This window comes from Gorilla gorilla, chromosome 11, assembly GCF_029281585.2.
Source record: "Gorilla gorilla gorilla isolate KB3781 chromosome 11, NHGRI_mGorGor1-v2.1_pri, whole genome shotgun sequence".
Classification (NCBI taxonomy): domain Eukaryota; kingdom Metazoa; phylum Chordata; class Mammalia; order Primates; family Hominidae; genus Gorilla; species Gorilla gorilla.
In genome coordinates, this window is record NC_073235.2 from 99,880,749 (window position 1) to 99,902,290 (window position 21,542).

The following is a 21,542-nucleotide window of genomic DNA, read 5'->3' on the forward strand; positions in this document are numbered from 1 at the left end:
TCCAAGTGTTTTTTTATGTCTTGTTTTATTTTAGGAAAATTTAATTCTGGAGTGAACATTTTTTTTTTTTTTGAGACGGAGTCTCTGTTGCCCAGGCTGGAATGCAGTGGCATGATTTTGGCTCATGGCAATCTCCGCTTCCCGGGTTCAAGCAATTCTCGTGCCTCAGCCTCCCAAGTAGCTGGGCTACAGGTGCCTGCCACCACGCCCTGCTAATTTTTTGTATTTTTAGTAGAGACGGGGTTTCGCCATGTTAGGATGGTCTCGATCTTCTGACCTCATGATCCACCCGCCTCGTCCTTCCAAAGTGCTGGGATTACAGGCGTGAGCCACCGCACCCGGCTCATTTCATTTTTAAAAACTTAACACTGCTACATAACTTGGTTAAAAAAAAAAATCTAAGGCAAGTAATTGCAGCTACTTGGAAGGCTGAGGCAGGAGAATGGCTTGAACCTGGGAGGCGGAGGTTGTAGTGAGCTAAGATTGCACCACTGCACTCCAACCTGGGTGACATAGACTCTGTTTTGAAAAAAAAAAAAAAGTATATGATACATATACATATATATGTGATATATACACACATATATGTATATACGTGTGTGTGTGTGTATATATATATATATGAATGATAGCTAACATTGGCTGAGTGCCTTCTCTCTGGGGTGAGCACTGTGTGATAGGATAGCTAACAGGAGCATTTTCTAGGTGCTGGTTACTGTTGAAGGTGCTTTTCATGTATTAATTGGTTTAATCTTTCAACAACCCTATGAGATCGGTACTGTTCTCACCCTGCAGATGAGAAAGCTAAGGCATAGAAGGGGTTAAGTAATAACCAAGGTTGCTCAGTGGTAAGTGGCAAAGCCAGGATTCAGACACAGTCCATCTCCAGATGTTACTGTTTAAAACTTGATCCTTTATAGCCTTTGCTACTTTGTTAATTCTAAGCACTTAATACACATTATTTCAATTAATCCTGGTGATACCCACTGTGGTATGGGGAATGGGTAGTACCAAATGATGTATGGCACTTAAGTTCCTAGTATACCATGTGTTGAATTTAACAAAACTGAGTCAAAGCAGAGGATAAATAGCTTGATATAGCTGTAGCAGCTAGGGAGAAGACTTAAGATTCAAACCCAATAATGCTACACTAGAATTTGGTTGGGTGCGGTGGCTTGTGCTCGTAATCCCAGCACTTTGGGAGGCCGAGGTGGGCAGGTCTCTTGAGATCGAGACAGCCTGGGCAATATGGTGAAACCCTGTCTTTACAAAAAATACAAAAAGCTACTCAAGGGGCTGAGGTGGGGAGGTTAAGGCTGTGGTGAGCCGAGATTGTGCCACCACACTGCAATCTGGGTGACAGAATGAGATCTTGTCTTAAAAGAATCCTACGCTAGAATTGATTACCAACCCTTAAGCTCAACTATCAGCTACCAGCTGTCTTAGTAGTCAAACTTATTTTCTAGGTTTAATTATCCATAAACTAGTCTGATAATGTCTTTTAAAGGTTGTGTCCCATATTTATTTTGAGAGGAATTAAAATTTAAAATTTTAAATGGCATGGAATAATGATCTCAACTTTTGATCATCTTCCCATCTGTAAAGTAGTAGGTACTTCCACTATATGTATATTTATGTTTATGCACGTGTTACTGCCTTTGGTATACTAAAGCTTACTTTTTGTCAAACTTCGATACTGGAATTATGCCTAAAAGTTATTTCTTATATTGTCTAAGTGGATTATCAATTTCATACTCTGCTCACGCACAGCTAGATAATACGCTTTGCTCATCATAATCTTGGGAGCACAGATTTTTCTGTATTACCAATGAGAAACCTTGACTCAAGAGATAAGAAATCGTTCGAAGGACATGTGGCTAATATATTGTAGAGTAAGGAATCTGTTCAAAGGCTATGGCTTTCCCATTATTCTCCAATGCTATTTTCCTAAGACCCAGCAAATTAGTTTTGATATCTAAGGTAATAGTTCACAAAGCTTGGTTCATCTTTGCAATTGCCTGGTAAACTTAAAATTTCAGGGCCTCATCCAAACCTACTAAATCAGAAGGATAAGAGAATTTTTGAACCACAGAAGCAGTCCTATTGTGATGCCTGCCTAGCAGAATTGCTAAAGAAATAATTTTTTTTCTTTTTTTTTCTTTTGAGACGGAGTCTCACTCTGTTGCCCAGGCTGGAGCACAGTGGCACGATCTCGGCTCACTGCAAGCTCCGCCTCCCGGGTTAACGCCATTCTCCTGCCTCAGCCTCCCGAGTAGCTGGGACTACAGGCGCCTGCCACCACGCCCGGCTAATTTTTTTGTATTTTTAGTAGAGACGGGGTTTCACCATGTTAGCCAGGATGGTCTTGATCTCCTGACCTCGTGATCCGCCGCCTCGGCCTCCCAGAGTGCTGGGATATTTTTCTTTTTCTTGAGACAGAGCCCTATTCTGTCTATCCGGCTGAAGAGCAGTGGTGTGACTGTAGCTCACTGCAGCCTCGAACTCCTGGGCTCAAGCAATCCTCCCACTTCAGCCTCCAGAGTAGCTGGAAGTACAGGCCTGTGTCACCATGCGTGGGTAATTTTTTATTTTTTATTTTTTGACAGGGTCCTCCTCTAGTGCTCAGGCTGGAGTGCAGTGGTGCTATCATGGCTCACTGCAGCCTTGACCTCCCAGGTTCAATTGATCCTCCCACCTCAGCCCCCTGAGTAACTGGGACTACACATACATGTCACCATGCCCTGCTAATTTTTGTTTTTTGTTTTTTTTTTTTTTTTTTGAGACGGAGTCTCACTCTGTTGCCCAGGCTGGAGTGCAGTGGTGCGATCTCGGCTCACTGCAACATCTGCCTCCCGGGTTCAAGTGATTCTACTGCCTCAGCCTCTTGAGTAGCTGGGATTATAGGCACCCGCCACTGTGCCCAGCTGATTTTTGTATTTTTAGTAGAGATGGGGTTTCACCATGTTGGCAAGGCTGGTCTTGAACTCCTGACCTCAGGTGATCCTCCTGCCTCGGCCTCCCAAAGTGCCAAGATTACTGGTGTGAGCGACTGCACCCAGCCAATTTTTGTATTTTTTGTAGAGACTGGGTTTCACTATATTGCCGAGACTGGTCTCAAACTCCTGGAGTCAAGTGATCCTCCCTGCCTGGCCTCCCAAGGTGCTGGAATTACAGGTACATAATTTGTTTTTTAGTGAATGGTGTATGTATCTGACTTTCTTTTTTCATAGATGGGGTCTCACTGTGCTCTCCAGGCAGTTCTTGCTCTCCTGAGCTCAAGCAATACTCCTGCCTCAGCCTCCAGAGAAGCTAGGACTACTTTATTTTTTTAATCAATGAGTAGCTTGTTGTCACAACTTTACTTGCTGGATTATCCATTCTTCTCCCTGCACACCACCCCCCGACCTCCCTTCTCTCTATGCCCAGAAATCAGAGATGTTGCCTTTATCATACACGAAATTTCTAAATAAGCCTATTCCTGGGTTTAATAATTTGTTCCATTGACCTCCCTATTCCATCACATTGCTTTCAATGTAAATAGCTTTATATTTAAGTTTGACATCTGATAAGGCAAGTCCTCTCTGTACCTATTCACCTGCCTGAGAGTATGTTCTTTGTTCCTATATGAGCCACCAGCTTGTTCTTCAGTGTGATACCAAGTCATGCTTCCTCCAGCAAGTTAATTACTGTTTTCACTGCACCCACACAAAAATGGAGTTTTGAACTTTTGACTTATTTGTGTGACGAGTATTTAAATCCAATCCCTTCCCTTCCCTTCCTTTTCCTTTTTTTTTAGAAGGAGTTTTGCTCTTGTTGCCCAGGCTGGAGTGCAATGGCACGATCTCGACTCACTGCAACCTCCGCCTCCCGGGTTCAAGCGATTCTCCTGCCTCAGCCTCCTGAGTAGCTGGAATTACAGGCATGTGCCACCACACTTGGCTAATTTTCTTTGTATTTTTTGTAGAGATGGGGTTTCACCATGTTGGTCAGGCTGGTCTTGAACTCCTGACCTCAAGTGATCCACCCACCTCAGCCTCTCAAAGTGCTGGGATTATAGCATGAGCCACCACACCCAGCTTAAGTATATTTTCCTTTACTCTCAAGCAACCTCTATGAGAGAGCCCAATCAATCCCAGCTCTTGTCTTGTGTTGCTTACATACTAGTTCTGCTACATTTGACAAATTACCTAACCCCTCTTAACTTATGAATGAACTGCAAAACAAGGGCATTAGATTTGCCTCTTAACGTTTTGAGTCAAGCCTATTATTTTGTTGTTAAACTTTTATTTATTTAAAAATAAATAATATGTTCATGTAAAAATTTAAAATTATATACACTGAAAAGAATGCTCTCTATCCTTGTCCCCCAGCCACCCAGTCCCATCCTTGGAAGTAACTAGTATAACTTTTTGTATTCTTCCTTTCAGGTGTTTTATGTATATACACATATATGTAAATGTGTACTATATATGTACATATCTTATGTATATAAAATATATATTCATTTTTTCTTTTTTAAAAAATAACATTCCATACATAACATTTGACACCTTGCTTTTTTACAATAACAATTGGTCTCTGGGATTAATCTATAGATAAAGACACTTTAAGACTGTATAATGTTCAATTATATGGATAAGCCATAATTTATTTCAGGATGCCCCCCCAGCAATGATAGATATTTAAGTTATTCTAACCTTTTTCTATTAGAAACACTTCTGCAATGAATAAATGTATGTGTAACTAAATATGTACATTTGAACAAGCATATCTATAAGATAAATTCCTATAGAACTGCTACGTCAAAGGGTCTGTGAATTTTAATCATGCATGTACGCAGATACAGACATGGATCTCCAAGTTGTCCTTCATTGAACTCCCATCAGTTTTATTTATTTATTTATTTATTTATCGACACAGAGTTTCAGTCTTATTGCCCAGGCTGGAGTGCAGTGGCACGATCTTGGCTCACTGCAACCTCCACCTCCCAGGTTCAAGTGATTCTCCTATCTCAGCCTCCTGAGTAGCTGGGATTACAGGTGCTCACCACCACGCCTGGCTAATTTTTGTATTTTTAGTAAAGATGAGGTTTCACCATGTTGACCAGGCTGGTCTCAAACTCCTGATCTCAGGTGATCCACCCGCCTCCAAAGTGCTGGGACTACAGGCATGAGTCACTGCGCCCAGCCAAAAGGTCCATGAATTAACAGTCCTACTAGCAATGTATTTTTTTTCTTCTTACTCTCTGTAATGCAGGGTGTTATAAAGTTCTTATTTTGCCAATCTGATAATTTTACTCTTTATCATGATGAATGAGGATGAGCATTGTATGTGTTTAAGACTCTTTTTTTTTTTTTTGAGACAGGTTCTTGTCTGTCGCCCAGGCTAGAGTGCAGTGGCACCATCAGAGGCTCACTGCAGCCTTGACATCCTGGGCTCAGGTGATCCTCTCACCTCAGCCTACCGAGCAGCCAGGACTACAGATGCATGCTACCACGCCCAGCTAATATTTGTAGAGACAGGGTTTTGCCATGTTGCTCAGGGTGGTCTTGAACTCCTGGACTCAAGTGATCTGCCCACCTCAGCCTCTCAAAGTGCTGAGATTACAGGCATGAGCCACCTTGCTTACCCTTGTTAACTGGTTATTCCTATTCACTTAATATCTTCTGCCTATTTTTTGACTGAGTGCTTGATCTTTTATGACTTCTATTTATTAAAGAAACTAGTTCTTTGTGTTTTTTTTTCCCTCTAGTTTGTCATTTGGGTTTTGATTTTGTTTATGCCTTGCACTTGTAGAAAGTCATTTTGGTGTATTTGAATTATAAAATGTTTTTCTTTATGCCTTCTGGGTATGACATTAAACTCTGAAAAGTCTTCTCCAAAACTTAAAGTTTCTTCCACAGTTTCTTTAGGTATTTTTATAGTTTGGGTTTTTCTTAAAAAAAAAAAACACAGATTTTGATTTTGGCTCCATCTGTAGATTTTCCTGTTAAAAGATATAAGAAATGTTTAAAATTCCCCTACCCTCTTATAGATTAAGCCTAAGTCTTTAAGACACTTAAAATTTCACTTGCAAAATGCCCTTTCAGTCTCATTTAGCCTGAAGACATGACTTGGAAAAACATCAATGGTTATTTACTTACCTGGCTTGAATGTCAGTTCAAAAGGCTAGTTTATTATAGTATTTTTAAGTCACGCATTTTTTGAATATGGGCTAGGCACTGTTCTAGGCACTGGATATACAGGGATGAATAAGATCGGGGAAGCACACAGTAAACAACTAAATTAATAGCATGATTTTAGATACAGATTAGTGTTATCAAGAAAATAAAGACAGACTGGGCACAGTGGCTCACACCTGTAATCCCAGCACTTTAGGAGGCTGAAGTGAGGATCACTTGAGCCTAGGAGGTCGAGGCTGTAGTGAGTGGTGATCATGCCACTACACTCCAGCCTGGGCGAGAGCATAAGACACTGTCTCAAGGGGGAAGAAAAAGGGTGAAGCCCAGTGTCTCACACCTGTAATACCAGCATTTTGAGAGGCCAAGGCAGGAGGATCCTTTGAGGCCAGGCGTTTGAGACCAGCCTGGGCAACAAAGTGAGACAGTCTCTTAAAAAAAAAAAAAAAAAAAGCCGGGCGTGGTGGCTCATGCCTGTAATCCCAACACTTGGGAGGCCGAGGCGGGTGGATCACAAGGTCAGGAAATCGAGACCATCCTGGCCAACGTGGTGAAACCCCGTCTCTACTAAAATATAATGGTGCACGCCTGTAGTCCCAGCTACTCCGGAGGCTGAGGCAGGGGAATTGCTTGAACCCGGGAGGTGGAGGTTGCAGTGAGCTAAGATCACGCCACTGCACTCCAACCTGGCGATAGAGTGAGACTCTGTCTCAAGGAAAAAAAAAAAAAAAAAAACAGAATAATGTTCAAATAATATGTTGAAGATGTATGAAACCATACATAGGCACTGACTTGTTAAACTGTGAATATACGTTCCCATGCTTCCCTGCTGCTTCAACTTTGCTCGGCTTGTAATGAAATCTCCTGTAGCTCTGCACATAAATGCTGTCCACACTTTAAGACACATGACAACTACATACATCATTCACAGTGTGCCAACTTTGCTTTTAGACTGGCTTCCTTTAAGCCAGAATGGCTGCTGCAGGCCCATATTGGGTGATGTCCATTGGCAGAAAAAAGAGAGCATCGCTTTTGGTATCTTCTGAAGAGCAAGTAAATCTTTCTCCAAAGTGCTCCATTACATCGTTTCACATTTCTTTTCTTTGTTTTATTTTATTTTTTTTTGAGACAGGATCTCACTCTGTCACACAGGCTGGGGTGCAGTGGTGCAATCATGGCTCACTGCAGCCTTGAACTCCCAGCGTCAAGCAATCCTCCCATCTCAGCCTCCTGAGTAGCTGGGACTACAGGTGTGTGCCACCATGCCCAGCTAATTTTTGTATTTTTTTGTAGAGATGGGGGTGTATGTGGGGTGGGTCATACTATGTTGCCCAGGCTGGTCTTGAACTCCTGGGCTCAAGCAATCTTCTCACCTCAGGCTCCCAAAGTGCTGGAATTACAGGTGTGAACCACAGAGGCTGGCCTTTTCACACTTAGGCCAACAGGAATTTATCCCTCAGCTAGATATGGGTTTCCCTTTCCCTGGTCATAGAGTGAGAGAAGAACACTGAGCAAGATCAGAGGCTGTTTGCAAAGAGCATGTGAAAGGGGCTGCTTCAATACTTAAGGTGTTCAGCCTTGTACTGTAGTAATCTACATAAGATGCTTTCCCATTAATTTCAAGGCTCTTTGAGGAAAGCTTGTCTTATATATCTTCATGTTTTTCAGCACTTAGCCCAGTGCCTTGCACATAATATGCATTAACTCTTTTTTTTTTTTTTTTTTTTTGAGATGGAGTCTCACTCTGTTGCCCAGACTGGAGTGCAGTGGCTCAATCTCGGCTGACTGCAATCTCCGCTTCCCGGGTTCAAGTGATTCTCCTGCCTCAGTCTCCTGAGTAGCTGGAACTATAGGCGCACATCACTGTGCCCAGCTAATTTTTGTATTTTTTTTTTTTTTAGTAAAGATGGGGGTTTCACCATGTTGGGCACATTGGACTCGAACCCCTGACCTCGTGATCCGCCCACCTCGGCCTCCCAAAGTTCTGGGATTACAGGCTTGAGCCACCGCACCTGGCCTGCATTAACTCTTTTATTTGGATTTAAAAATTCCCCAAAGTGAATTTTTATTGGATAATTTTTTTTAATGTGTCAATGATTTGAAGCTCATGGATAATTTGAAATTACTTATGATACTTTGGCTTTATAAAATATTTTCTTCTAAAGCTTCAAGGTTCCATATTTAATTTTATGCTTGCTTTCATACTTTATGGGGCAGAGGGAAAGAACTGCTATGCACAATCTTCATTACACATGAAGAAACATTTATTTGATAGCTTGTTCAATGTCTTAACAGTTAACAGGCAAGAGAATCTAGATTTTCTGAATCCCAGTCCAGAGCTATTCCTACTGGTGCATATTGCCTTTAAACAGATCACTCCACTCCTCCTTTACCTGAAATATTCAAGTATTTCATGTAACTGTTATTGCTGATCATGCTTTTTGTTTTTCTTTTCTCTCTCCTCCTACCCCGGACAAATTAACCCTAGTTATAAAATTTGTCTTGTTTGGAGGTACGTAATCTACAGGCTGACAGAGGAATGAAAATGTGAAGGTTATGAGCTAGAAACATTCTATCCCTAAAGAACAAGGTCCTTCCTATGAACAAGGCCAGGGTTGACATCAGAATGCAACTTTATTGGACTTTTCAAAAACAACGAATGTGCATTTTGTTCCCGAATTTAACACCTACTCATTCACGTTTTTTGTTGGTTTCAGATGGGTTGAAACAGTTTAACAAATCTGGAATTAAGAGAAAGTGAAGATGATCCCATTCAACTATAGGTGACTATTTACAGCTCAGGGAAATATCACACAATCTGGGAAATGTAAACGTAATCCTTGCAGTAAGTGAGGCGAGTTATCTATAGACCAAGAGGCCTCCCTGGGACTCTGCTATCTCATAGACCCAACCCATCTCTCTAAGGGAGGCAACATTTACGTGTCACTTGTCCTAGGCTCTCATTGCATTTAATACAAGTTGAGCATCCATAATCTGAAAAGTCCAGAATCTGAAATGCTCCCAAATCTGAAACTTTGAACATCCACATGATGCCACAGGTGGAAAATTCCATACCTGACCTTCTGTGACAGGTCGCAGTCAAAACTTTGTTTCACACACAAAATTATTTGAAGTTTTATAGGCACCTGCCGCCACGCCTGGCTAATTTTTGTATTTTTAGTAGTGATGGGATTTCACCATGTTGGCCAGGCTGGTCTCGAACTCCTGACCTCAAGTGATCTGCCCCCCTCAGCCTCCCAAAGTGCTGGGATTACAGGTGTGAGCCACCGCTCCCGGCCTATTTAAAGTATTGTATAAAAGTAACTTCAGGCTATGTGTGTAAGGTGTATAGGAAACAAATGCATTTCACAGTTAAACTTAGGTTCCATCCCCAAGAAATCTCATTATGTATATGCAAATATTCTAAAATCCAAAATAATCAGAAATCTGAAAGTGTTTTGGTCCCAAACATTTAAGATGAGGGGTACTTAACCTGTATAAGAATTTGTGATTTGCACGTCTCTGTTGCTGGAGTCAAGGCAATTTGTAGTGAAGGACTGAGCCTTATCATACTTGTACATTAGTGCCTACCATATAGTGGGGCTTAATGAGTATCTGTTGAACGAATAAATCTTTTCATATGTAGACGCTGGTTCTGGGAGGGCAAAATTAAGTCCCTATTCTTGAAGAGTTACCAGTCAATACACCTTCCAGAGAGAACCAACTTCCTGTTGTTAAACCCTTCAATGCCTAGTTCTAAGTCACTGACAATTACTCAGCTAGAGACCCACTCAACCTCTCCTCTCAAATTCCATTTCTGGAGGCTGTTACATGGCCCTTCCCTCAGCATTCTTAATACACCTTCTATCTAGGGACACTTGATGTTTTCTTCTTTTGGAAATCATGTTACTGTATGCGTTTTTTACTTTTTGAACTGTCTTCCCATCTGATATCCCAAGGCCTCCCTCACCCCAGATAAAAGATTCAAGGTTTCTAAGCAGGAAGAAAAGTTTGCGAAAATGCTGTGGTTTCTTAAGAGAGAACACTTAAAATTTGCAACAAAGGAAATGTGGAATCCTGTAAGATGTAAAACCCTCACCACCTGTCAAGGACTACTAATTTCCTCCTCCTGCTTCTGAGTTGAAAAACACGAGCTAAATCTGTCTGCCTAACGCACAAAACCAGATGTCCACTCTTCATCTCACGTAATTGACATCTGCGTCTTTTATCTACGTAAACAAACTTGTCATCGAAAAAGTCCTTGGCTTTGAAGTCGCCGGATGGCGTAAATAACACTGACACTCAAATCCCCCGTCTGATTTCAGATTGGGTCGATTTCACGCAGGTTCTATAGAATTTGCCCAGACTGCTGGCCTGTTTTCTACCCTGATTCCTTAGGTGGCTTCTGGGACAGAATTACGGTTCTCTAAGTATTTGCTTGCACGTGGGTTTACTGAAACGGTCGCCACTATACGAAGTTCGTTCTTCCCGTGTAACTAACGAGAGCCCATACCAACGTGCAACGCAGCCGTGCACACTACCGCAGCGGTCGCCGCGATCACGACCTTTCAAACCGCCCCGCAGCCCTCGCAAAGAAGCTCGTGGCGCCCGCCTTCCGGTGCCTCAGTCCCTGCCAGTAGCCACCCGACGCCGTCCGGCTGTTCCTCGTTCGCCCTCTCCCTCCCCCTAGCCCGCTTCTACCCGTACGGCTCCCCGTTCTCCCGTCCTGCCCGGCGCAGGCTGCAGCTGTTCCGTCAGCTGCCGCTCCTCCTCCCAGACGCAGAGCGCCGCTCTGCCCCGCCCCCCGCGCAGGCTGCCGTCCCTACATCCGGGTACCGACTCTAGCCGCCTAGACGCTGGCACTATGGTCATGGCGGAGGGGACGGCAGTGCTGAGGCGGAACAGGCCGGGCACCAAGGCGCAGGTACCATGTCTGCACCTTTCTTGTCGGGCAACTAGGTGCCGAGCAGTGCCGCGCCCGGAAGCTGGCCGCCACTGCGGGGAGGTTGGGCCGAGGCGGCAGGCGGGCGGGCTGGGGCACTGGTGCCCGGCCTGCTCTTCCGGAGCTGCAGCCCCTCAATTTGGCTGAGGCGGTGGCGGCCGCCGTGAGGCCTGCGGAGCTCCGACCCAGGGGTAGGCGTGAGGGGCGGGTGGGGTCTGCTGGTGGTACCTGCTTGCCGAAGCCCTGGGCTGCGAGCCTGTCAGCAGCAACGGCTTCTCGCCTTGCCCCTGAGCCCCAGCTGACTAGCATTGGAGGGGCGCGACCAGCCTGGTGGAGACCCCCGGGGTTTCCTGAAGGTCGGGGCCGCTGAGGTGGGAGGGGGTGTAAACACAGCCTACCTCGACCCGGCGTCCAGTTCCTACCTGGCCTGGGACGTACCTACCCGTTTCCTGCCATCCAGCTTGTCTAGCCGGATCCGTGTGCCGATATTCTCCTCCTTGTTTCCCTTTGACCACCTCTCCCTGCCGCTTTCCCTGGAGCTGTTCTCTGGTCCAGCAAGTTTTCATCACCAAGTTGTGACTTGTTAGATGTCATTCCTTGCTAATATGCGTGAAGCATAGTCAGAGAATGAACTGATTATAATTTTGTCCTCTTTTTTGTAGGGCATTATGTGTGGTAAATTGGTGCTTGATTAGGCATTGGTTCTTAGGGTTTGGAAAAGATGGGATGCCTCACATTAAAAATAAATAAATAAAATTGGCATCCAGACTTGAACTGATTAATTGCTAGCCGAAATGGCTAGATGCTCTGAAATCGGAAGAGATGTGTTTATAAAATGTTAAAAAGTGATGCAAATGAAAATTGAAACAAAACAATCGTGGAGCTATGATTGTATGTCTGAGAATAGATTTTAATTTCTTATACAGAATTATGGAAAGAACACCTTTCGAAGGGGTCATACAGGTATTGATTACCTCCCCAGATTCATGTTACAGATAAGGAAACTGAAGCCCAAGAGAATTAACTGGATTTGCCCAAGGATACATAGTCTCCTGATTCTTAATTCACTGGTGACCTTTTTCTCTTTAACAAGCTGCTTTTAGTGCTGAATTTTAGAGAAAATTTTAAAGTCTTATTTTGGAGTCACATTAAGCTGTCAGTTACTCCTACTGACAGTTTTGTTTTCATACTACTGGAAATTTATCCGTTACATATGCTTGCTTTTTACCATTTCCACACTTTACTTCCTCATGCTCTTTTCTCAGATACCTTTACATCTTATTCTGTGGAAACACTGTTTCTGATTACATTTTTATGTTCAGAAGTAGACTTTTGTGTTCATATTCTGAGAGTCATCTCATTTATTCATAAGTTCTTAATTTTGAAAGGTTAGAAAATAAAATATTTAATATCGTAACATACTTGCTATGTTGCTGTAAGTCACATAGAAGAAAACTTATTGTCTTTTTTCACATTGTCATGGATCAAGGTTGTTAGGTAAAATATAACAGAAAAAGGATAAAAAATGAAAAAGACTGCTTACGCCGTAGTTTGTCCTATCTTGTTTATCACATGAATTTCATTTAGTGAAATGGATCTGTTCTAAAATGATATATTTAGAACCGTATCTCCTTCCCTATTGGGTCAAAAGAAAAAAAATTTAAAAACTATAATAGAGGGCTGGGTGCGGTGGCTCATGCCTATAATCCCAGCACTTTGGGAGGTCGAGGCAGGCGGATCACCTGAGTTCAGGAGTTCAAGACCAGCCTGGCCAACACGGTGAAACCCCGTCTCTACTAAAAATACAAAAAATTAGCTGGGCGTGGTGGCGGGCGCCTGTAATCCCAGCCACTCGGTAGGCTGAGGCAGGAGAATCGCTTGAACCCGGGAGGCGGAGGTTGCAGTGAGCCGGAATCGCGCCATTGCACTCCAGCCTGGGTAACAAGAGCAAAACTCGGTCTCAAACAAACAAACAAAAAAACTATAGGAGAGTAGGTGGAGTATCTTCCTACATTAAAAAAAAAGTTGGTTAGACTGGAATATAGGCACATAGTTGGTTTTCTTTTTTCTTTTTCTTTTTTTCTTTCTTTTTTTTTTTTGTTTTTTTCTTGAGACAGAGTTTCTCTCTTGTTGCCCCCAAGCTGGAGTGCAATGGTGCGATCTCGGCTCACTGCAACCTCCGCCTCCCGAGTTCAAGCGATTCTTCTGCCTCAGCCTCCCGAGTAGCTGGGATTACAGGCGCGTGCCACCACGCCCAGCTAATTTTTTGCAGAAACTGGGTTTCACCATGTTAACCAGGCTGGTCTCGAACTCATGACCTCAGGTGATCCGCCTGCCTGGGCCTCCCAAAATGCTGGGATTACAGGCGTGAGCCATTGCACCTGGAGGTTTTTTTTTTTTTTTTTTTTTTTTTGTGAGGCAGAGTCTCGTTCTGTCGCCCAGGCTAGAGTGCAGTGGCGCAATCGCAGCTCACTGCAGTCGCTGCCTCCCAGGTTCAAGTGATTCTCCTGCCTCAGCCTCCCGAGTAGCTGGGATTGCAGGTGCCCGCCACCACACCCGGCTAGTTTTATTTTTATTTATTTATTATTTTTTCTTTTTTCTTTCTTTCTTCTTTTTTTTTTCTTTTTTTTTTATTTTTTATTTATTTTTATTTTTTATTGATCATTCTTGGGTGTTTCTCACAGAGGGGGATTTGGCAGGGTCACAGGACAATAGTGGAGGGAAGGTCAGCAGATAAACAAGTGAACAAAGTTCTCTGGTTTTCCTAGGCAGAGGACCCTGCGGCCTTCCACAGTGTTTGTGTCCCTGGGTACTTGAGATTAGGGAGTGGTGATGACTCTTAACGAGCATGCTGCCTTCAAGCATCTGTTTAACAAAGCACACCTTGCACCGCCCTTAATCCATTCAACCCAGAGTGGATACAGCACATGTTTCAGAGAGCACAGGGTTGGGGGTAAGGTCACAGATCAACAGGATCCCAAGGCAGAAGAATTTTTCTTAGTACAGAACAAAATGAAAAGTCTCCCATGTCTACCTCTTTCTACACAGACATGGCAACCATCCGATTTCTCAATCTTTTCCCCACCTTTCCCCCCTTTCTATTCCATAAAACCGCCATTGTCATCATGGCCCGTTCTCAATGAGCTGTTGGGTACACCTCCCAGACGGGGTGGTGGCCAGGCAGAGGGGCTCCTCACTTCCCAGTAGGGGCGGCCGGGCAGAGGCGCCCCTCACCTCCCGGACGGGGCGGCTGTCCGGGCGGGGGGCTGACCCCCCCACCTCCCTCCCGGACGGGGCGGCTGGCCGGGCAGAGGGGCTCCTCACTTCCCAGTAGGGGCAGCCGGGCAGAGGCGCCCCTCACCTCCCGGACGGGGCGGCTGGCCAGGCGGCGGGCTGACCCCCCCACCTCCCTCCCGGACGGAGCGGCTGGCCGGGCAGAGGGGCTTCTCACTTCCCAGTAGGGGCGGCCGGGCAGAGGCGCCCCTCACCTCCCGGACGGGGCGGCTGGCCAGGCGGAGGGCTAACCTCCCCACCTCCCTTCCGGACGGGGCGGCTGGCCGGGCGGGGGGCTGACCCCCCCCACCTCCCTCCCGGACGGAGCGGCTGGCCGGGCAGAGGGGCTCCTCACTTCCCAGTAGGGGCGGCCGGGCAGAGGGGCTCCTCACTTCCCAGTAGGGGCGGCAGGGCAGAGGCGCCCCTCACCTCCCGGACAGGGCGGCTGGCCGGGTGGGGGGCTTATCCCCCCACCTCCCTCCCGGACGGGGCGGCTGGCCGGGCGGGGGGCTGACCCCCCCACCTCCCTCCCAGACGGAGCGGCTGGCCGGGCAGAGGGGCTCCTCACTTCCCAGTAGGGGCGGCCGGGCAGAGGCGCCCCTCACCTCCCGGACAGGGCGGCTGGCCGGGCGGGGGGCTGGCCCCCCCACCTCCCTCCCGGACGAGGTGGCTGCCGGGCGGAGACCCTCCTCACTTCCCAGACGGGGTGGCTGCTGGGCGGAGGGGCTCCTCACTTCTCAGACGGGGCGGTTGCCAGGCAGAGGGTCTCCTCACTTCTCAGACGGGGCGGCCGGGCAGAGACGCTCCTCACTTCCAGGATGTGATGGCGGCCGGGAAGAGGCGCTCCTCACTTCCTAGATGGGATGGCGGCCGGGCAGAGACGCTCTCACTTTCCAGACTGGGCAGCCAGGCAGAGGGGCTCCTCACATCCCAGACGATGGGCGGCCAGGCAGAGACGCTCCTCACTTCCCAGACGGGGTGGCGGCCGGGCAGAGGCTGCAATCTCGGCACTTTGGGAGGCCAAGGCAGGCGGCTGGGAGGTGGTTGTAGCGGGCCGAGATCACGCCACTGCACTCCAGCCTGGGCGCCATTGAGCACTGAGTTAACGAGACTCTGTCTGCAATCCCGGCACCTTGGGAGGCCGAGGCTGGCAGATCACTCGCGGTTAGGAGCTGGAGACCAGCCCGGGCGACACAGCGAAACCCCGTCTCCACCAAAAAAATACGAAAACCAGTCAGGCGTGGCGGCGCGCGCCTGCAATCGCAGGCACTCGGCAGGCTGAGGCAGGAGAATCAGGCAGGGAGGTTGCAGTGAGCTGAGATGGCAGCAGTACCGTCCAGCCTTTATTTTTATTTTTATTTTTATTTATTTTATTTTATTTTTTGAGACAAGAGTCTCGCTCTGTCGCCCAGCCTGTAGTGCAGTGGCACGATTTTGGCTCACTGCAAGTTCCACCTCCTGGGTTCACGCTGTTCTTCTGCCTTGGCCTCCCGAGTAGCTGGGACTACAGGCGCTAACCACCACGTCTGGCTAATTTTTTTTGTGTTTTTAGGAGAGACGGGGTTTCACTGTGTTAGCCAGGATGGTCTGGATCTCCTGATCTCGTGATCCGCCCGTCTCGGCCTCCGAAAGTGCTGGGATTACAGGCATGAGCCACTGCGCCCAGCCAATTTTTTTTGTATTTTTAGTAGAGACGGGGTTTCAGCATGTTAGCCAGGTTGGTCTCGAATTCCTGACCTCAAGTGATCTTCCCGCCTCAGCCTCCCAAAGTGCTGGGATTACAGGCACAAGCCACCACGCTGGGCTTCATAGTTGGTTTTCAATAAATGTTTGTTGGTTGAATTAGATGAGAATCTTTATTAAGCTGAATTTTTGGTGTCTCTCATAGGCATCTAAAATATGTCACAGTTATGAGAAGGCGAAACATTTCATTCTCAACATCTTTTCTATATATAGTCATCATTGGTGTCCTCTGGGGATTGGCTCCAGGATAACTCCATACCCCCACCCCATACCAAAATCTGAGGATGCTTAAGTTTCTTATGTAAAATGGCATAGTGTTTGCATATAACCTATGCACATTCTGTTATATAGTTTAAATCAACTCTAGATTACTTAATAATACCTAATACAATGTGTGTTCTGTAAATAGTTGTTATACTGTATTTAGGGAATAATGACCAAAAAAAAAGCCAGTACATGTTTAGTACATACGCAACTATCTTAGACCTAACTAGGTACATGGTACATGTCAGCAACAATATAACATTTTCTGGATTTTTTTTCTCCCCTGAAATGAATATTTTCAATTCCTGGTTGATTGAATCTGCAGATTAAACCTGCAGATATGGAGGGCCAACTGTACATGTGTTTTCTAATATTTTAAAAACAACATTCTGTAAACTTTCTTAGTTTTTTTAAAAAGGAAAGAATAGAGTATTGGTAGAAACTTTAGATCATATAGGAAAAATTTTAGAATTGCTCTTTAATAGATAATATCTAAGAAAAGGAATCCTGGAACCATTTCTAGAAGATTGTTTTATTTCTTGATATTTTCCTTTAATAAAATTAGTTCATTTTCATCCAGATAGGCCAGCTATTTCAAAAAAGATGAAATGTTTAAGACACTTAAAAAGGTGTACTCATTACCTACTGTCCAAACGAGGACATTGCTACTATAGTTGAATTCTTATGGAAGACATTCTCTGTCTTCTACCCTATCATTCCTTTTCTTTTCTGTATACTTTTACTATATATGCATTATATCCATAAGTATGCCTTGCACTTAAACTTTTTTTTTTTTTTTTTGAGATGGAATCTCGCTCTGTCTCCCAGGCTGGAGTGCAGTGCTGCGCTCTCGGGTCACTGTAAACTCCGCTTCCCGGGTTCACGCCCACCACCACGCCTGGCTAATTTTTTGTATTTTTTCATAGAGATGGGGTTTCACCGTGTTAGCCAGGATGGTCTCGATCTGCTGACCTCATGATCTGCCTGCCTCGGCCTCCCAAAGTGCTGAGCATGAGCCACCGCGCCCGGCCTAAACTTTATTCATTTTATATACACTGTGTTTACTTCTAATTTGCTTTTTTTGCTCAAGGTTTTGAAGACTTAATCTTTGTTGATTGTTTTTACAGGTTTATATACAGGTTTATAGATTATTGGTTTACTCTTACCCCCTCCCCACCAAGTTTTACCTCAGAGACATTTGAGCTTCAAAGATGTGTCAGGCATTGTGCTACCCACTGAGGTTACATAGGTAAACTTTTCTGAAAAATCAGTCAAATGGAAAGGTTCTTAATCACTTAGGGGAATGTCTGTCAACTGTATTATCTACAGAGAATTCCAGAACCAGGGCAAGATGCTCTATAAAAATATCCCCCTTAAGCTGGGCATGGTGGCTCATGCTTGTAATGCCAGCACTTTGGGAGGCTGAGGCTGGAGGATTGTTTGTGACCAGGAGTTTGAGACCAACCTGGCCAACAAAGTGAGACCTCATCTCTTAAAAAAAAAAAAAAAAAAGAAGAAATAAAAATATTCCCTTTAATAGAAAGCTGGTTTATTTGGATGTTTACTTTTTAAAATTTTTGTGGGTATATAGTAGGTGTATATATTTATAGGTTACATGAGATATTTTGATACAAGCATGCAATATATAATAATCACATCAGGGGGGTAAATGGGGTATCCATCACCATAAGCATTTGTATCGGGGAACCTGCCCCGATAGTCACATAGGTTCTTTTCTATTTTCCCTAAGCGTCGGCCAGTTTGAGAAATGAAGGGACAGAGTACAAAAGAGAGAAATTTTAAAGCTGGGCGTCCGGGGGAGACATCACATGTCGGTGGGTACCGTGATGCCCCCCAAGCTGCAAAACCGGCAAGTTTTTATTAGGGACTTTCAAAAGGGGAGGGAGTGTACGAATAGGGTGTGGGTCACAAAGATCATGTACTTCACAAGGTAATAGAATATCACAAGGGAAATGGAGGCAGGGTGAGATCACAGGACCACAGGACCGGAGCAAAATTAAAATTGCTAATGAAGTTTCGGGCACCATTGTCATTGATAACATCTTATCAGGAGACACGGTTTTGAGAGCAACCGGTCTGACCAAAATTTATTAGGTGGGAATTTCCTCTTCCTAATAAGCCTGGGAGCACTATGGGAGACTGGGGTTTATTTCACCCCTACAGTTTTGACCATAGAAGACGGCCATACCCAAGGGGGCCGTCTATAGACCCACCCCCAGGCGTGTATTCTCTTTCCCAGGGATGTTCCTTGCTGAGAAAAAGAATTCAGCGATATTTCTCCCATTTGCTTTTGAAAGAAGAGAAATATGGCTCTGTTCCGCCCGGCTCACCAGTGGTCAGAGTTTAAGGTTATCTCTCTTATTCCCTGAACAATTGCTGTTATCCTGTTCTTTTTTCAAGGTGCCCAGATTTCATATTGTTCAAACACACATGCTCTACAGTTTGTGCAGTTAACACAATTATCACAGGGTCCTGAGGTGACATACATCCTCCTCAGCTGACAGGATTAAGAGATTAAAGACAGGCCTAGGAAATCACAAGGTATTGATTGGGAAGTGATAAGTGTCCATGAAATCTTCACAATTTGTGTTTAGAGACTGCAGTAAAGACAGGCATAGGAAATCATAAAAGTATTAATTTGGAGAACTAATAAATGTCCATGAAATCTTCACAATCCACATTCTTGTGCCGTGGCTTCAGCCGGTCCCTCAGTTTGGGGTCCCTGACTTCCTGCAACACATTTGTCCTTTATGTTGCAAAAAATTAGATTCTTTTAGTTTTTTTTAAATGTACAATTAAATTGGTTTTTACTATAGTCACCCTATTGTGCTAGCAAATACTAGGTCTTATTCATTCTTTCTATTTTTTTTGTACCTATGGGTGATTACCTTTTTTTTTTTCTTTTTTTTTGAGATGGAGTCTTGCTCTGTCACCCAGGCTGGAGTGCAGTGGCGTGATCTTGATTCACCACAGCTTCCGCCTCCTGGGTTCAAGCAATTCTCCTGCTTCAGCCTCCTGAGTAGCTGGGATTACAGGTGCACGCCACCATGCCCGGCTATTTTTTGTATTTTTAGTAGAGACGGGGTTTCATCATGTTGGCCAGGCTGGTCTCGAACTCCTGACCTCAAGTGATCCTTCTGCCTTGGCCTTCCAAAGTGCTAGGGTTACTGGTGTAACCCACCATGCCCAGCCTGATGATTACTTTTTAATGGTGCCCTTATTTTGATTTAGAAATTCAAAACTCTATTTGGAATGAGAATAATAATTTATAATTTCTTTTTAAAATAATACTTATGGGTCGAGCATGGTGGCTCACGCCTGTAATCCCAGCACTTTGGGAGTCTGAGGTAGGTGGATCACAAGATCAAGAGATTGAGACCATCCTGGCCAACATGGTGGAACCCTGTCTCTACAAAAAATACAAAAATTAGCTGGGTGTGGTGGTGCGTGCCTGTAGTCCCAGCTACTCGGGAGGCTGAGGCAGGAGAATCACTTGAACCCAGGAGGTGGAGGTTGCAGTGAGCTGAGATCGCACCACTGCACTCCAGCCTGGCGACAGAGTGGTCTCAAAATAATAATAATAATATTAATAATAATAATTATGGAGCAGTAAATTAGCTACTAATGCTAGCTATTCTCTTTTGGTAAAAATCTGATTTACTTTTTGATGTCTGGAGATTTTTTTTTCATTTTAACTTTTTGAGAGATATTTAACCATCATAAAAAAGTGATAGACTTATCTCCCCAATTAAGTAATACATTAAAGGTTTATGGGAGCTGTATTTGAGGAATTTGTGATTGGAAAAAACGTAATTTATAGTTCAATTAAATAAAATCTTAATATTCATTTAAAAAACATTAAACAGCCAGGCGCAGTGGGTCAGGACTATAATCCTAAGAATAGGGCGGCTAAGGTGAGAGGCTGAGGTGGGATGATTGCTTACACCCAGGAGTTTGAGGCTGTAGTGAGCTATGATTGTGCCACTGCACACAAGCATGGGCTGCAGAGTGAGACCCTGTCTGTAAAAAAGAAAAGTTGAATAAAATTCATTTCCTTATTTCACTGATAATTACATTGCAAAAGTTTTTTCTTCCCCTCTAGTGTGAGCTTTGGGTCTTTATTAAGAATTGAAGTTAATCATAATAGTATTTCGTATGTGCTTTAACCGTGAATTTATTTTTATAGGATTTCTATAATTGGCCTGATGAATCCTTTGATGAAATGGACAGTACACTAGCTGTTCAACAGGTAATAAAAATAGTTTCTTTTCACCCTGTGTCTTTTGGAGTACGATGTGTAAGTGCCCATTGGGTGGCCTTTGTCTGTTGGTCACTGTGCAGCAGTCTGCTTCCCAATAAAGCGTGCTCTTTCACAAAACAAAACAAAACAGTTCCTTTTACAACTCCAATAACCTAAGCATTTTACCTCTTTGACATAGTTAAGTATTCTTATATCTTTTAGCATAGAGAAGATTCCACTGAATTAATGGAATGCCTGTTTAAAAGTTTGGTCAACCCTCATTTTGTTTTAAGATGGCATATTAAGCTGGGCACCGTGGCTGCCAGCACTTTGGGAGGCCAATCACTTGAGGCCAGGAGTTCAAGACCAGCCTGAGCGACATAACAAGACCCTGTTTCTACAAAAAGATAAATTAGCCAGGCATGGTGGCACACACCTATAGTCCCAGTAGCTAGGGAGTCTGAGGCGGGGAGATCACTTGATCCTACTTCAAGGGTCTAATGAGCTATGATTGTGCCACTGTACTTCAACCTGGGTGACAGAGTGAGATCTTGTATCTTAAAAAAATAAAAATAGCCCAGGTGCGGTGGCTCACAGCTGTAATCCCAGCACTTTGGGAAGCCAAGGCAGGTGGATCACTAGGTCAGGAGATCAAGACCATCCTGGCTAACATGGTGAAACCCCGTCTCTACTAAAAACATAAAAAATTAGCCAGACATGGTGGCATGTGCCTGTAGTCCCAGCTACTCGGGAGGGTTAAGGCAGGAGAATTGTTTAAACCCAAGAGGCGGAGGTTGCAGTGAGCCAAGATCATGCCACTGCACTCCAGCCTGGCCAAAAGCAAGACTCTGTCTCAAAAAAAAAAAAAAAAAAAACCAAA

General features: G+C 44.6%; 1 protein-coding gene across 3 annotated transcripts in view; it reads left to right on the top strand.

The window, feature by feature from the left end:
- Positions 1 to 21,542, top strand: part of MOB4 (MOB family member 4, phocein) — a 53,701-nt gene that overhangs the window by 4,702 nt on the left and 27,457 nt on the right. The window contains exons 1-2 of one of the 3 annotated variants that reach the window (XM_019021926.3): positions 10,688 to 11,103; positions 20,609 to 20,671. In XM_019021926.3, coding sequence (XP_018877471.1) covers positions 11,044 to 11,103; positions 20,609 to 20,671 — 123 coding nt within the window. In that variant the 5' untranslated portion in view covers positions 10,688 to 11,043. Of the gene's footprint in view, positions 1 to 10,687; positions 11,104 to 20,608; positions 20,672 to 21,542 lie in introns of those variants that run through there. The other 2 variants (XM_019021931.3, XM_019021927.3) reach the window with 2 other exon arrangements.